The following is a 16,314-nucleotide window of genomic DNA, read 5'->3' on the forward strand; positions in this document are numbered from 1 at the left end:
CAGGTCTTATTTTCCTTTTCCTACATTTATTTCATATCCCTCATTGTCATCATGATTAGGTATTTATGGGGTTCACAACTAGAATCAGTATGAATCACTTCAGAGACTTATTGGATGGCCCTGTCCTGCCCCATCCTGCTCTGAGTGGGCTTGACTGTCCTTAGACTTTAGCCAGCCAGTGCACAGAGAGCCTGCTTGCTATAAAATAAAGGCAGGCCTCCTAGAGAGCACCAGCTATTTAGAAGTTAAAATAACTTTACATAAAAGCTTTCATAGAAAATAAAAGTCACTTCCACATGAAATAAAAAGGGTAAGGGAAATTTAATTATACAAATTAATTAACTGGAAGTCTGAAAATTAGCACTTCACCTCCTGATGCTTTCTCTGACTTAGGATACTAAACCCTAAAAGGCTGCTAAAAAAGTGTCCCAGTTAATGGGTAACAGAAAAACTCCCTAAGCCTTTCCACAGGCAGAGTTCCAGAGAAACTAATCCAATTTAATGCCTTGTTCATGTGTGCCAACTAGATACCAGGTGCTAGGGATATATACAACACCAGTACGAGGCCCCTAACTTTAGGTAGCTCATAGCCCATTGGGGGTAAAAGTCAGAAAAAACAGGAAAGTCTATTACCATAATTATAATGGTAAATACTTTGAAATATCAATGAACTTAAGACTGTAGGCCCCAAATGAAATAGAGAAGACAGCATCAATGGTATCTACGTAGACACTTCTTTCCCTTCTAGGAAAATGTCATGGAATCACGAGCAGAAAAAGATAAAGACTGAATTATGAAGAGACAACTGGAGATAAGCCAAAGTGGTATAAATTCTAAATACCCACTGTCCAGAGGTAAAATTATTGACATGATACATAGAAGGGCTGGGGGTGGGGAGAGACGTGTGATCTGGCAGGAGGAAATGAAACCAGCTCACTTTATTTTTAGAGCAGAGTGGTGGATGTAACATTCACTTAATATAAAAAGTTCTCGAGGCTTTCCCTCGGTTCTTTAGAACACACTGTCTTTTTAAAAAGAGAGTAAAGTGACAGAATGTTCATCTGGGAGTCAGGTGCTCACTGAGCCTCTCTGGCCATGACTATCATGTGGCCCCACATATTTAATACTGGTGCTAGTGTTACTGTCATAAAGGTGCTAATGAGTGGTTGTCTTCTAGGTCATTCATTTGGATTTCAGCTCATTGGTAGAGAGCTACAAGGGACCTTAGAAATAATCACCTTCGATCTCTTCACTTCACCAGTGAAGGCTTCTGAGACCCAGAAACATGAAGTGACTTGTTTAGGATCTCCTAACTAATAAGTGACAGAACTGAGACTTGTGTCCAGGTTTCCTAATTTCTAACAGAGGCTGTTTTTCTCCTGTGTTGTTTGTTTCTTGAAAGCTAAGGATTCTAGGGCCACACATTTTTTCAGATTGCAGTAAGGCTTAAAATGGTTACCCGGAAATGGAAACTTCACTACAGGAAGATTGACTCTAAAAGTAAAATGGACGCCAGCCACTCATACAATAACTGCAGGGAAGACCTGAAAAATCAACTCCACCAATAGCTTAGGAACTAGTCTTAGGGTCCAAGAAAATGTGTGACAGCCTCCTGTTCCTGATGGGGCAAGAATGAGGTATGCATGCTCCCATTCTCTGGGTCCTATTCCTTTCCATACAGCAACATGATTGCAAAATTAGTTAATCTTCTAGAGGACAATGTCTACTTTATTGTGACTGCTGAGAGTACATAAAAACAACAAATGATTTTGAAGTAATAGATACATTAGATAAAAACTTATTCCCTGCTTTATTTTCCTGTCTTCTTTCAGGCTTTCCTATAATACTGATACTTTTCCTATCTGGGGACCCATAGCCTAGATTCTTCTAGAGCTCTACACCCCAGGACTCGATCCTGATCCACAGGTGGTCTGACCACACAAGGCCTCGTGCAGGCTCACCTGCCTGACATCTGTGCTGACAGTTTGAACTTGAGCTCTATTGCCATGTGTCACCAATCTACTACTTTAATGGACCAGACACACCATCCACTAACAGACACTGAACCTATTCTCTAGTCCCTCTATCCTTCAGTCTCAGCCTAACAAGCAAGTCTCTTTCCTTTGTCCACTGTCCCTTTTCCTAAAGGTCTGACCATGCTTATCTTTACATATCTCAGCCCTGCACAAAAGTGAAAAGTTCTGTCTAGCAGTGGGGCTACAGGTTTCTTTGGGTCATAATTCATCATCTAAAAAGTCTAATTTTAAGGAATAACCAATTGTCTTCTGCAATTGGCAGTTTGAAGTCAAAATCCCTATGACTTGTTCAACCTATGAAGGCACACTGCCTCACTCTAGCAGCCCTCAATCTTGCCTCTATTATCACATGCTTTAGTTCCATCTGTTCCTCATACAAAGCAACAGGATGGGGAAAAAAAATCTTTAAATAGAACCTTCTTACATTTAAAATTAAATAACATTCTTGAGGGGGGAAGACACCCTGTAAGCATGTAATAGTTCCAAACTTGAAAAAAAACCTATCATTTTTCCATCATAAAACCAAATCCAGTGATGTAAAACATTTAGATAAGGGTCAAATATTAAATACGCTATTTAGAAGTACAGGAAAGTACAGAAGGAAGACTTCATTCACGTGTTCATAACACAATTTTCTAGAACACTGTCATGCTCAGCTTAGGCCTTCTAGGATGCTAGAAAAACCTATCATGTATACCTGAGACACTATAAATTCTTCTTTCTGTGCCACAAGAAGGTACTCTTCATTCTATCCCAAAATACACACAAAATGCAAATGCTGAAATGGTTATCATTTCAGAGCCATAAAAGATGTTCTTCTAGGAAGTAAACCAATAATTATAGATGGGATGGTAAGTGCTGAGAAAATAATCTGCCCCAGAAGCTAATCCAGTAAGTCCAGTCACGATAATCTCTTTATAACATTTAGTGTTAATTCAACAAATATTCCCTAAGTCCTTTACACATGTCAGGCACAGTGTCTGGGAGTAATGAAATTGGTCAGAGATTGCTGCCCTTGTAGAGATTCACACAAAAGACAAATTATTATCTGAGTAAAAAATAATGCTAATCAAAGTACATGACTCTACTTTCATTTTTTTCCCCAAAAAAAACCCACATGAGTTGTAGAGAGAGAGCACCACTCTTTGCTGTCTCTTTTTCAGAAAATCCTTAGAAACCACAAAATTTCATTTTCCAATTCTTTGATTCGTTTGCTTTGATAGGTTAGGTCACTTTATCAGTTTCTATCAGTCCTTAGTTATTCAAGTCATATTTAATGTCACCAAAAATGGTCACCACTTAGTGTTACATAAGAGTAACTATAAGCTCTATGGTGCAAGACAAAAGACCAACTTAATTTTGTTCACCACTAGAATTTCCTTCATTCACTATGTTAGGCACTAAGAACAGAACAGTCACAAAACCAGACAGGTTCCTGCTTCTACTGAGTCTACACTGAGATGGACATTTGTCAAAGAATCAATAATTAGTAGATAATTAAATAATCCCACAAGCAAATGGAAAACAATAACTGTGCCACTGATGTGAGAAGAAACACAAGGTACTTTGAGAGTCTCCAACAGGTTCAGAGCTGGTCTTAAGAAGTCTAGGAAGGCTTCCCTGAGGAAGCCGATGATGAGATGGAATCTGAAAGATAAACCGGAAGGAGAGGGACCAACAGTCTAACCAACTAAAGCATAAAGCAGTAGCTAGCCATGGTTATATTAGTCAAAAAAGGAACTGCAAAAATTGTTATTTGGGGACATTTTCTGTGTCCAAATCTATCTGTGGCTTTCATTTTCAAAAGGACAGTAAAATCAAACTGCTCCAACTACATGGATACTATTTTAACTTCTTAATAAGAAATTCCAACCAAAGGAAAGAATGGAACACAGAGTGTTAGGAACATTCAAATTCCTGAAATATCAAAGTTGTGATCTGGAGCTTTAGAAAGTCATTTCCATGGGTAGAAGGTCCAGGTGGGAGGTTGGATTGGTATGGGTTTACCTTCAAGTAAACTCCTGAAGGGTTCAGAAAAATATTGAAGAAAATTCAGGAGTACAATTTATTCTGAAATAGACAAAGGCTAGACTAGACTATATATATATTATAGAGTATCCAATGATCAACTTCTCAAACTGAGCCAGATTTTTCCAATGGAACCAGACCAGCTGGAAATGTGCAACCTTCAAAAAACAAAACTAACTAAACAAAGCAACAGATTTTCTATTTAATACTCCTTGCTTCATTCAAATTTCAATGTGGACAAGACTATAGCTGTGGCTTCTACAAGGTTAACAGCCTTAAGACAGCAGTAAAATGTAAGGTTATGAGCCAAAACAGACTAGAGTTTAAACCTTGGCTTCATCACTGACTGGATGTATGACTTTAGGTAATTTATGTGAATTCTTGAAATCTCAGCGAAAAACAGGGGTAACAACTCAGTGTACATTTGTTGATTTTAGGCTACTCATCAAGAACAACTTCCTACTTTGGGGGAAACCCCTACTGCAGGCCAGAGGTGGGGTCCAGATAGTCTCTGTCTGTGTAAGCTGGCAGCAGAGGCCCTGTGACCTAGGTTTGACCACCTGGTGCTCCCAAGGGAGAGGCAGTAACAGAGCATTCCTGTTACAGTCCTGGTGGCTGGTGCAGGGTCCTAACTGCACCTTTCTCATGGAAGCAACTTGATATTTTCCTCTGCTGTCAGCCTGCCTTGGAAGGAGCCCATTTTCCACTACGATTCTCAAATAATCTCCCCCTCCATTCTATGAGCTACCTGATGACCCTCCAACAAATTCTTTTTATCCTTACCAAAGGTCAGTTTCCTTTTTGAGGAGGAGGGGAGTCAACAATTGTGGTTATTACAATGTCATTATGGAAGATGGTAGAGACAGGAAACACAGATGAAGCACTTAGCATAGCACCTGATATATAGAAGATGTATTTGTGATAATTGAATAGTAAAGCTAGATCCTGATGCTCTGAAAGACTTGATTTTGAGATCAGAAAATACTCCTGTCCAAGTTTCATGAACAATAAAGCAGCTCAAGCCAGAGTTTCACTTAAGCAATGAAGATTAAAAAGATCCTGGTACCTATTTAAGCCTGGGCTATAAACAGTAAATAATCATTAATAAAACATTCTTATTTCCTATGGCTTAAACAGCAACCCACCATTCCCACCCACCAGCCAACTCTGCTTACATGTTCCCCTTGACACAGTGCTCCCAAGTCTTTTGGAAAAATATCCTACCAAACTCAAATTAATTAAAATGTGAGGTTACCTTTCTAGATGAAAGCTCTTCCATGTCTTACTTAGATAATGAATCTAAATTATTCTGATAATAAAATGGTTTTTAGGTTAGTGGCAGTCATTCAAAGGGATCCTTAGAGCTAGCCAAGTATATGGAAATTTATACCACCCCCTCAAAATACTACTAACTCTTAGATATTAAAATCCAATACACATTTTATTTATTTATTTTTAAGATTTTATTCATTTATTTGAGAGTGTGAATACGCCCACACAAGCACAAGCAGTGGGGAAGGGGTAGAGGGAGAGCAGACTCCCCAGTGAGTGAGAAGCCCCACTAGGTGCTTGAACCCAGGACCCCAGGGTCATAACCTGAGCTAAAGATGGACACTTAACTGACTGAGCCACCCAAGCAACCGGAAAAACAATCCAATACAATCCAATACATTTTAATATAAGAGGAACCAATAAATGGAAACAGAGAATCTAAGACAAATAGTGTGAAAAATGGACCACAGCTATTCTGTGCAATTCTAAAATTCTCTGGAGATAAGTCTCTAAGAAGACTAAAGACCTCTAGCAGAAGGAAAAGCTTCTTTACAAAGAACAACAACAAGGACTGATGAGAGCTATATCACAGTAATACAGTAGCATAATCACTCATCAAGTCATACTCATCAATTAAGTTTATCAGGAAATACTTAGTTTTGATTAAGCTAGTTCTAACAAATTTGGCTCTACCACTTTCATCCATTCTAACTAGGACAGGGAAGAGGTGTTCAGTCTTAAATCATACCATCGTTAGTTTTGGGGAAAAATTGGGGGCAGGTACTGTCCAAGAGAAATATAATGAAACATACGTACTTTAAAATTTTCTAGTAAACTCATTAAAATGAGTAAAAAGAAAACAGGTAGAATTAACTTAAGGCTAATAGGGCTGTTGCTGGAAACACCCACTGTTTCTCAGCTCCACTTGCAGCAAGATGCCTGCCAATGGAATGTGAGTGGAAGGAACATGTGCCACTTCCAGGTCAAAGCTTTTTAAGAAGGAGCTCCCTCTCCCTGCCTGCCCCCCATGTCCTCTTTCTCCTTTTACAAGCCAGATATAAAAAAAATTAAGGTGTCCCTGGGTTTGTTAAAGCTAAAAAATGGAAACTGACTGCTATTTTTCTTCATAGAAAAAAGCAACAACTTGCTCACCAGGAATACCTGCCTTGGACAACTGGGTAAGAAGCAAAATAAACTTCTAATGTGTTTAGCCATTATACAATCTGAGATTATTTACTATCGCAATTTAGCCTACCTAACTGACAGATCTAGTTGCAATTAAGAAAGAGGACCCAATATTTGATTTCAGTTTACTTTCATGGTGACAACGTGGTATGTGGTAATTCACGTAGTAGGAAAGATAAATTAATCATAAGAAAGGTTTGGATCGGCATATTGAGATACAAAATGGGTTTTTAAATTAAATTAAATTTTACTTTACATTTTATTTTATTTTATTTATTTTTTAAACTTTAAGTCCAAAGCGGGGCTTGAATTCACGGCCCTGAGATGAAGAGTTGTATACTCCACTGACTGAGCCAGCCAGGCACTCCAGAATGAGTGTTTTAAGACAGATGAAAAAGTAAGATGTAAAGCATTTTAATTATTTCCATTATTTAAACAAAGTTTATTAGTTTTCTTCCTAGTACTACACATCGTGTAAATTGTAAAGAGGCCTTAAAAAAACAAAAAGCAAGAGATTCTATATATTCTGCTTTTATTTCTTCCTTTCTTTACTGACCACCGGTGAATGGTTAACTTTTTAAACTTACTTCCAAGAATAAACTTTTTCCCACAGGCCGTTAGTTAATCAATGACAAAATTCCTTGAAAATTTTAATGTGGTGAGGCTTCCTTCTTTGCAAGAGGATTTGATAGAGTCTTACTTCAGCCAAATCCTGTTATCATTTTCCTAAGCCAAGATTTAACCAAATGGGACCTAAGAAATTAATCACCACTTTTGGGGGCTCTCGTGTTAGCATTAGACATATCTTTTAAAAACAAAGATCTATTTCACTCTGAAAACAGATTTCTTAATCAGTTAATTAAATATAATTTAAAAAGCTACATAAAGTCCCAGAATTTATAATATAGGCTGATATATTATAGATTATAATGAATGAGTCATCAAAAGGGTATATTTATTCATATTAATAACTGGAAATATGATGTACTTTCTACAGTGTGGCTGGTTTTTTTTTTTTTTTTGGATCAAGTTCTTAAAGATATAAAACATCACTAAACAGTGTGAACATTGCTTACAGGCCAAATCCTACACCTACCATCTACACCTGCTATATACTTCTAATAATCTGAAAACTGTTTAAGAAAATCAACAATTTGCTTTGGGAGCTAAGACTAAGCAGAAGCACAGCTTCATCATTTAGCAGGCCTGCAGAATGGAATAATGGCTTCCAAGCAGCTGTTTAGGGGTTTATAATTTTATAATTAAACACAGTTACCTGTTTATATATGATCTGTACTCTGTAGAATAAAGATTTAAAGAAACTCCCTTTTATAAAACAAAATGTATAAACATTCTCTTTCCCATCAGAAACCAACGAAACACCAAAATAGGACCAGATACATAAAACACTGCAAAAAATAGTTTTTATTTAAGAGGAAAATAAGACCAATATTAGCAAGGGCAAAGACAGTAACAGAAGCCAAACCTCTAAACTACTAGACTCTGAAACCAATGGATTTCACATCACACTAAAGACCAATCTACAGAATATTGAGGCCTCCTTTCCTTTTGTCCCTTCGTCCTTCATTTCTTTTTAAAGATTTTATTTATTTATTTGACAAAGAGAAAGAGCGAGAGACAGTACAAGCAGGAGGAGCAGCAGGCAGAGGGAGAAGGGGAAGTGGTCTCCCTGCCAACATGGGACTTGATCTCAGGTGGGGATCGAGCCCAGGGCCCTGGGATCATAACCCGAGCTGAAGGCAGATACTTAACTGGCTGAGCCACCCAGGTGCCCCTCGTCTTTTCTTTCTTTACCTCTGCCTACGTCTAAAGAAGCAGTGGAATAGAAAGTGTGCTAGGCTGAGATTCAAAACCCTAAGTGAAGTTGAAGCAACCTTGGAAGAATCTCTTCACATCTCAAGGCCTCAGTTTACTCATCTGTACAGAGGGTATGACCTCTTAGGCCCTGGCAGATTTAAAGTTTCACAATTTCATAAAATAACATCTTAAATTACAACTAAAATTTTTTTTGGTCATTTTTTGGAAATGATACTTTGAGTTGGTATAGCTCAAAGTTGGAGTTGGATATTTTGAGTTGATATAAATAATTTCAATGACAAAACAAGTTTCATTCAGCTCGCTATAAATTTCAAACCTGTATAAAGTATGCTACTTTAACATGTCCCTACGTGAAGACTGCACAACTTAAAACCTAGCATATAGCAAAGGACCTCTCATACAGAACAAAGCAATCTTAACAATTATCAAAAGACTATAGTTGATCATTTATATTACAATCCAGTTAAACCAAAAGAGTGCAAAGGCTATCATTATAAGTTCTTCATTGTAGAAAGAAACAAAAAATGGTTTCCCAACAGGACACAACAAATAAATTCCAAGATATGCACATGTATCTGTCAAGGTGAATTTTCTTCAAATGCAATGAGTTTATCTGATAATGTTTAGTATTTGTCTTTAAGTGGATATTTATTTTTAAAATGGAATTATTTACCACTTACAATAAGCCTTACAATAGCATAGCCATAAGCTCTCCCAAGGGTGTAAAAACCTACTTAGGAAGTAGAGACTTATGGACAATACTTCATTTCAATCTTTTTCAATCTGACACACAAAAAAAATCATGAAAATGTCTCCATGTGTAATACTACGTTCATAGGACGACTTATGGCTCTTGGGACTTTTTGCCTACATATTGTTTGAAAACTATGTGAAAGAACTGAAAATAAAAGCAAAACAAAACAAAAAAAAAACTCAAGATCTAGTTTTAACACTGTACTTCTCAAGGCAGATGTTTCCCAGGAATTGTGGTGTTGCCTTCAGATACTCTGAGTGACGTTTATCACTGCGGGTATTACACTGATAGCTCATCCATCTGCAGAGGAAGGCTGAAACCTTCCAATTTGTAACCAGCAGTTGCTTCTACATGCTTAAAATAGTCTTGAAATAGATGGAACTGTTTGTAACTCTATATCTAAGACCCACATTCTTTCTCCCTAATAACTTCAAAACATGACCTGATCAATTAAGAATATTATACTGCAGCACACACAAACACAGTACAGTGGTTGAGAAAGATGGGGGGGTGGGATGGGGAGATGTGCCATTTTCTGCCAAGGGAACTATGCTATATGTTAAGCTGTAGTTTTCAATTCTGTAAAATAAGGAAATCTTGTGTATGTGTATATGCGTACATATATATATGTATATATATATGTACGCATATACATATCACCTACTTAGGGATTGTTCTCAGAGTTATAAGATGGAAATGACATAAAATGTTATTACAAATGTTATTTGTAAAATATCTATACCTTAATTGGTACTCTTTACAAAAGGCACTTTATTATTTTGCACACTGCTTGCCAGGGCCATGTTCACGTTCTACTAAAATATCCTTCGCTTATCTCTTTTCTAATAACTGTCTTGGTTTTTGTGAGGACTAGAACTGGGAGAAATTCTAGCAAGAGAAAACTCTTATTTGTCAGTGTCAAGAGCTGCATAAAGTGTCCTTTAATTCTTTGCTGCTAGGACTCCATCAAAAAGAAGGCACCAACAGTCCCTGAGCTTTCTTATTATTCTCCTGGTTATAGAAGGTGTTTTCTTGTTGAATTCATAGTCTATGAACCATGACAGTGATTTTTCTCATGTGTCTTCCATGGTTGTAAAAGAGAGTGAAGCTCACTGACCAACATGCAAATGAGACCTGCAGCTACCTAGGACCCACTTCGCTCAGGAATGGCTTACCCACAGTTATATAGTCATTGTCCCCTCCAGGTACCTAAAGGTGCTTAATCTGACTTGATTCAAGGGGTTGAAACCAAAATGGTTTTCCGTCAATTCTTCATTAGCAGGAGATTATTTGAACTCTGAGGAGATCAGCCATCTACTTTTCAAGGACAAGTTTAAAATAAATTTCTAAGAATATAAATAACAATGTGCCATTTTTGTTGGTGTAAATAATCACCCACAGAAAACACACTCCCACATAGAGAATTTCCCTGGAAGTACAACTGTTAGTTAAGATAAATAACATACAAATAACTTCCACAGAAGACTGGGTGATATATATCCATTACAATGGATGCTATTTCTAAAAGATCAGTTGCCAACCTTTAGGGTCATTTTTTTTTTTAAAGTAAAATAACATGAGTGTGTTTCTAATGAGAATATAGAACACTAAGCCAGAAAATTAGTAAGTAAACATTGCATTCTAAAACCAAGAGAAATGAATGCAGTTGAATCTCAAAGCAATCATTTTCAGCATTTGGCTTGAAGTATATTGCCATGAATTTCACATTAATCAAAGTGCTTTTAACCCTGAAAATACTGCAACATCACCGGTTTGTTCCTAAAACTGTGGCACTGATTTAAAAACAAATAAGCAAACAAACAAAAACAAAGAAAAAGAAGATAAAGAAAAAAAGCTGATTAATTGAAAACTAACTTCCTGGCAGTAAGACCTAAAATAAAGATGCCAAAAGGATGAAAAAGCAAAAATCAAAGCAAGGCATGATGTACCAAAGTATCGCTTCCCAATTGAAAACATACACTTCTGTATTCTTTTCAATCACTAACTTTACTGCCACTAAAATAAAGATTATTTACTTTATTCTGAACATTTTTTCTCTTACTAGATAAATGAAGAATGCTCCGGTTCTGGGAAGATACATGTCCACAGCGGGGGGAAACGTTAAATACGGAGTCTAGAGGAAAGAAAGAGAATCTCAGTGCTTCCTGCTCTTCAAGTTTCACCCCAGGCCCTCCCAGTTACTGAGAGACCTTCTGCCCTGTCTCAGTGCGTCTATTTCCTGCATTCTACTCAATATACTATCCATAAGGTTTTTGCCCTGATTAATATTTAGAAACCAAAAGTTTAAAAAATAGAGTTAAAAGACAGACCAGAAAAAATAAATAAAATAAATAAAAGACAGGCCAGAAAAAAAATAAGCAGCATAGGTGAGAGACAAAGATTAAAAAATCGTTAAAATACAAATTTTAGAGATGAATCAAAGAAAAAAAAAGATGAAAAACCCAATTCAAAAAATTGGAAAAAAGTAATAAGCAGGCGATTCAAAAATGAATACTAAAATGTTCAATAAACATAAGGAAAGGAAATTAATACTTAAAAAGGAAACAATAAGATAGTATTTTAACCTGTCAAACTGGTCCAGAAACAGCACAGAATAGCCTTTCTGGAGTATAATTTTATAATACAAAGGAAAAGCACTAAAAATATGAATTTATCCTTTGACTCAGCAATTCCTAAGTAAATAACTGAGAAATAAAACAAATGTTTAAACAGGTGTTTAAAATAGCAAAAACTAAAAACAAATGTCTACTAACAGGAGGACTGGTAAAAACCCGTATGCCATAAATAATGAAATGCAATGCAAGCACTAAAATTTTATTAAAATATAAATGGATATGGAAAGACTATTTATTATATGAATTGAAAAAAAGAAGACCACACCACTTAAATTTGTTTTCATTTATGGCTATATTATAAAACCCATGAAGAATGCAACACAGGCTGTTCTTGGATGTCTCTTCTTTGGAGAGGGGGTAAGAGTATGTTTGCCTGTGGAAGGAAGTTAGTATTCATGAACAGGAAAGTAGAACGTAGTTGTTGTTTTACTGGATACATGTATATTTGGGGTGTGAAGGAATATTTGTGACCAAAACTATCGCAAATTGTACTGTTTTTCACAAATCCCTATATACACCCTTCTCCCAAGGTTTCCCAAGAAAACCTACCTACCCCATTGATGTTGGCCACAGCCATGTAAGTTGCTTTGGCGAACAGCATATGAGTATTTAAATATGATCTATGTCACACACCAGTAGAAGCTTTAAGTTCGTTGTGGTTGGGTTCAGCCTCTCCTGGTCTTCCTTCTACCACAAGAATGGGCCTGTACACAGAAGAACCCCTTGTCCAGGTTGGATCTCCAAATGAGAAGACACTTGGAGCAGAGCAGAGATCAGTCATAGCCATTCCACAACCACCAATATGTAATAGGAGAAGGAAATAAATCTGATTTAGGTCATCAAGATTTTGGGGTTGTTTGTTATGTAGCAAAGCTATTTGAAAAAATATCCAACGGAATGCTATTCTGCAAAATGTCATTATGGGAGAATTTTTCTCTTGTTTTGCTTATATTTATTTCCTAATTTTTCTATTATAACTATGTATTACATAATCATACAGTAGTTCAAAAAGTTACCTCAACAAGCCAGAAGTATTCATGCTGACCGCATATATTACAGTATCTAAAGAAATACACACTGTCAGCTATTTATTAGCCAAGGAAGAAGAGCAAAAGAGCCATACACAAAAGCACTGGCAGTGCCCATCCCTGTACATTCCAGAGGGGAAGAAGCCTGAGCTAGTGAGGCTAGATATATTTTTGGTCCAATTGGCAATCTCCAAGCACAGAGATGAATACAGAAGCTACAGCTAAGGAACTCTGAAGTTTGTGGTCCACTGCACACTCATCTCTATTGGAAACTGTTATATCAAGATGCCTTATTAGCTCAATGACGTTAAACATTCAATTCATCTAACTCTCTCTGTCCTGATGCTACCCCCCAAAATCTTCTACATATAATATGGTCTTGTAGTTTTAAGCAATGGAAAAGAATTTGCTAATAAAAGGCTCAGATAAAGTTATTTAAGTCCATAAGTTAATAAACTGGGATTCAGATTTCATTTTGAGGAGAGAGAGCAACAAGGTGTTTTCAAAAAAAACACCTCCAAGCTCACTCTCCTCTCCTTTCCAGGAACCCTTATTCCTTCTTTTCTAATTCACAGCAGCACTACCAGTTATTTTGCTCCACTCACGTGTCAAGTATATGAGACTTTTCCTCTGCAGAGAACTATAAGCTCCTTGAAACTTTCTATATTCCCCACAGCAACAGGTGAGCAGTAGATTCTCAAAAAATATTTGTGCAACTGATTTCTGACCACATTAATTTGGCAGTTTCAGGGCATGTAGGCTTAGGATTTATGGGCAGCAGCCCTGCAGCAATCATATTTACTATTCCAAGTTATAGTCCTGAGCACTCGTTTACAAATTACCTGGAAAAAAAAAAGTACAAGACTATGAGATAGATACTGTCACCACACCCATATTTCATAGACACAGCAAGACTCAGATAATTAATAACATTCCCAAGGGCAGTAGTAGTAGAACTGGGATTCAGAGTCTATTAGCTTGGTCTTGTGTATATTACCTCCTGCTAATTTTAGCTTCTAATGTAAGGCTCATTGGAAATGTAACAGGATAGAGAAAAATTATTATACTCCTCAGAAGAGTACCATGTGAGATTGGAAAGTTTGGAACAGGAAGTAAGAGCCTCCCCAAAGAGTGCTTGAATTAAAACAAATACCAATCTGTCTTCTCCGGAAGGCAGAGGTCACAGTTTTTGTTTGGTCGAGTAGGGTATGACAGCTTTAAAAAACAGTAAGGTCATCCACAGGCAAATTTCAAACTTTCTTTTTTTTTAAAGATTTTATTTTTCATGAGAGACAGAGAGAGAGAGAGAGAGAGAAAGAGAGAGACAAACAGGCTCCATGCAGAGAGCCCAATGTGGGTCTCGATCCCGGGACTCCAGGACCACGACCTGGGCCAAAGGCAGGTGCTAAACCACTGAGCCACCCAGGAGTCCCCAAATTTCAAACTTTCAATATCAGCGGTACTGCTGGGTAAAGCTCTATCACTGATGAATTGTGGATCATACAGTTGCCTCTCCCATGTTTTTTTCAGGCAGTTTCACTCCAATATTCAGTAACAACATTTTCATCATGACCCAGCACATACAAGACACAAATATATATCTGAAACAAAAATTTCAGAAAGTAATACTTTTCCCATAGGTACTTTTCCTACATGTACTTGCATTTTTTCTATTCCATTTTAATGAAAGAAATGCTAGTTACAAAACAGATTAATTTAATGATCCAGTAACCTGCAATTTAAAAAGCAATGGTCTAAACTCAGCAGATTTAAACACCCAATTTTAGGACATTAATTTTATTAATGTATTCATGTATGTATTTGTTTATTGTCCATCTACAAACTGTAACACTTGAAGAAAACATTCTGCTATTCTTTAAATTATCCTAATTCTGATTGTTCAAGAAAAGTAAGCACTCTACAAATTCTAAATTACATAGCTTATAAATTGGCAATAATTTTAAAATGTGACTTATTTCTAGAGACTAAGTCTAAAGACTTATCTGTTATATTTATTAAACATAACAGATTTTTAAAAATATTAAATTACTTGAAAATGCTTTCTAAACACAGGTATCTAAACACAGGTATCAAATATTAAATTACTTGAAAATGCTTTCTAAACACAGGTATCAATGCTTTCTAAACACTGTGCCTCATCTGTGAAAGTCTACGGCAGGCATGGTAAACACATGCCTTGCTGCTCTTTATAGCCCATGATGGATATCACTTATTAATAATGCTTGTTTTTCTTTCTTTTTTTTTTTTTTTTACCAAACCCCATTTAGGTCTTTAGTTTCTATCTCAATTCTCTCAGAAGCTACCCCAAAACTGGATTGGCAAAGAGATTCTTTCAATAAATATGTACTGAGACTACTACATGTCAGGCATTGTTTTGGGTATAGAGGGGCACACTAAAACAAAGAGCATCTACCCTCCTAGAACATGGATTTCAGTGAGGGAACCCACCAACATATGAATAAGCAAATGCACGAATCATTCCAGGTTGCTTAGGTGCTATGAAGAACATGAAGTGAGTAAGATAACAGAATGTAATGGTCGGGGTGGGTAAGTGCTACTTGAGAGAATAGGCACAGCACAAATACTGGTCAGGGTGTAAGTGCAGAGAAAGGAATCTATTTAGGAAGTTTAAGACTGTGATTTACCAGATATTAAACAGTTTATAGATTGCTAGAAGGGCTAATGAAAAAATCCTGGCTGAGTGTGCAGGAAATAGTAGCAGAGCTGTACCACAGAACAGCACCACTATCAGGGCCACTGCCCTGACCACGATCAGGACACAGTGCTGCCATCAGAACCACCTAACCTCAAACATAACTGGCCCTTCATCCTGCCTCTGGATAGGTACACAAGCAATGGACATTGGCATATCTGCCATGGAAGCTACAGAAAAATGAAACTCCAGCAGAAAGAGGAGCACTATTACAAGCAGATTCGGCCTCTTCACGGCTTATGTCCATCTCACTTGGAATCTGGATGGCCAAACCTAAATCACAAATCTGAACCTGAGCAGCAAGGATAAAAGTAATACAATTTTTACCTTTTCAGGCACTGCAGAGGCATACACGCCTGAGAATCCAATTTTTGAGGAGGCTGCTGATTAAGTTCTGAGTGTGTGAAACAATAAAAAGGCTGAGAGTAGGAATGAGCTTATTGTATTCACAGAGTGGCAAGAAGGCCAATGGGCTGAAGGTTGTGCAGCCAGAAAAAAACTGGCAAGACATGAGGTGGGGGTGAGGTTAGAGGGTCAGTGTCAGGAGTCTGATCACAGGAGCCTTGCAGGTCTTGATAAGGAGTCTAAATTTGTTTTTCTAAGTGTGGAGGTTAGTTATAGGATGAAGGATTTTATGCAGAGTAGCATGATCTGATTAACCTTTATAATAGATCATTTTATCGTTTTATAAACTATTCTCCATGTCTGCTTTAGTCAATGGTTTAAAAATGGCTAATTTGGGGATGCCTGGGTGGCTCAGTGGTTAAGCGTCTGCCTTCAGCCCAGGGAGTGATCCTGGAGA

At 37.1% G+C, this 16,314-nt stretch overlaps 1 protein-coding gene across 4 annotated transcripts in view; it reads right to left on the reverse strand.

The window, feature by feature from the left end:
- PSD3 (pleckstrin and Sec7 domain containing 3) overlaps positions 1-16,314 on the reverse strand; it is a 594,054-nt gene that overhangs the window by 238,002 nt on the left and 339,738 nt on the right. For 3 of the 4 annotated variants that reach the window (XR_005371404.1, XM_038559855.1, XM_038559857.1), the window contains exon 10: positions 11,177-11,248. The exons of the other annotated variant lie outside the window; for it this stretch is intronic. Coding sequence is in view for 2 of the 3 variants with exons in the window: in XM_038559855.1 (XP_038415783.1) it covers positions 11,177-11,248 (72 nt within the window). In the remaining variant the exon portion in view is untranslated. The remainder of the gene's footprint in view (positions 1-11,176; positions 11,249-16,314) is intronic. 4 annotated transcript variants of the gene reach the window in all.

The sequence above is a fragment of the Canis lupus genome, chromosome 16 (assembly GCF_011100685.1).
Source record: "Canis lupus familiaris isolate Mischka breed German Shepherd chromosome 16, alternate assembly UU_Cfam_GSD_1.0, whole genome shotgun sequence".
Classification (NCBI taxonomy): Eukaryota; Metazoa; Chordata; class Mammalia; order Carnivora; family Canidae; genus Canis; species Canis lupus.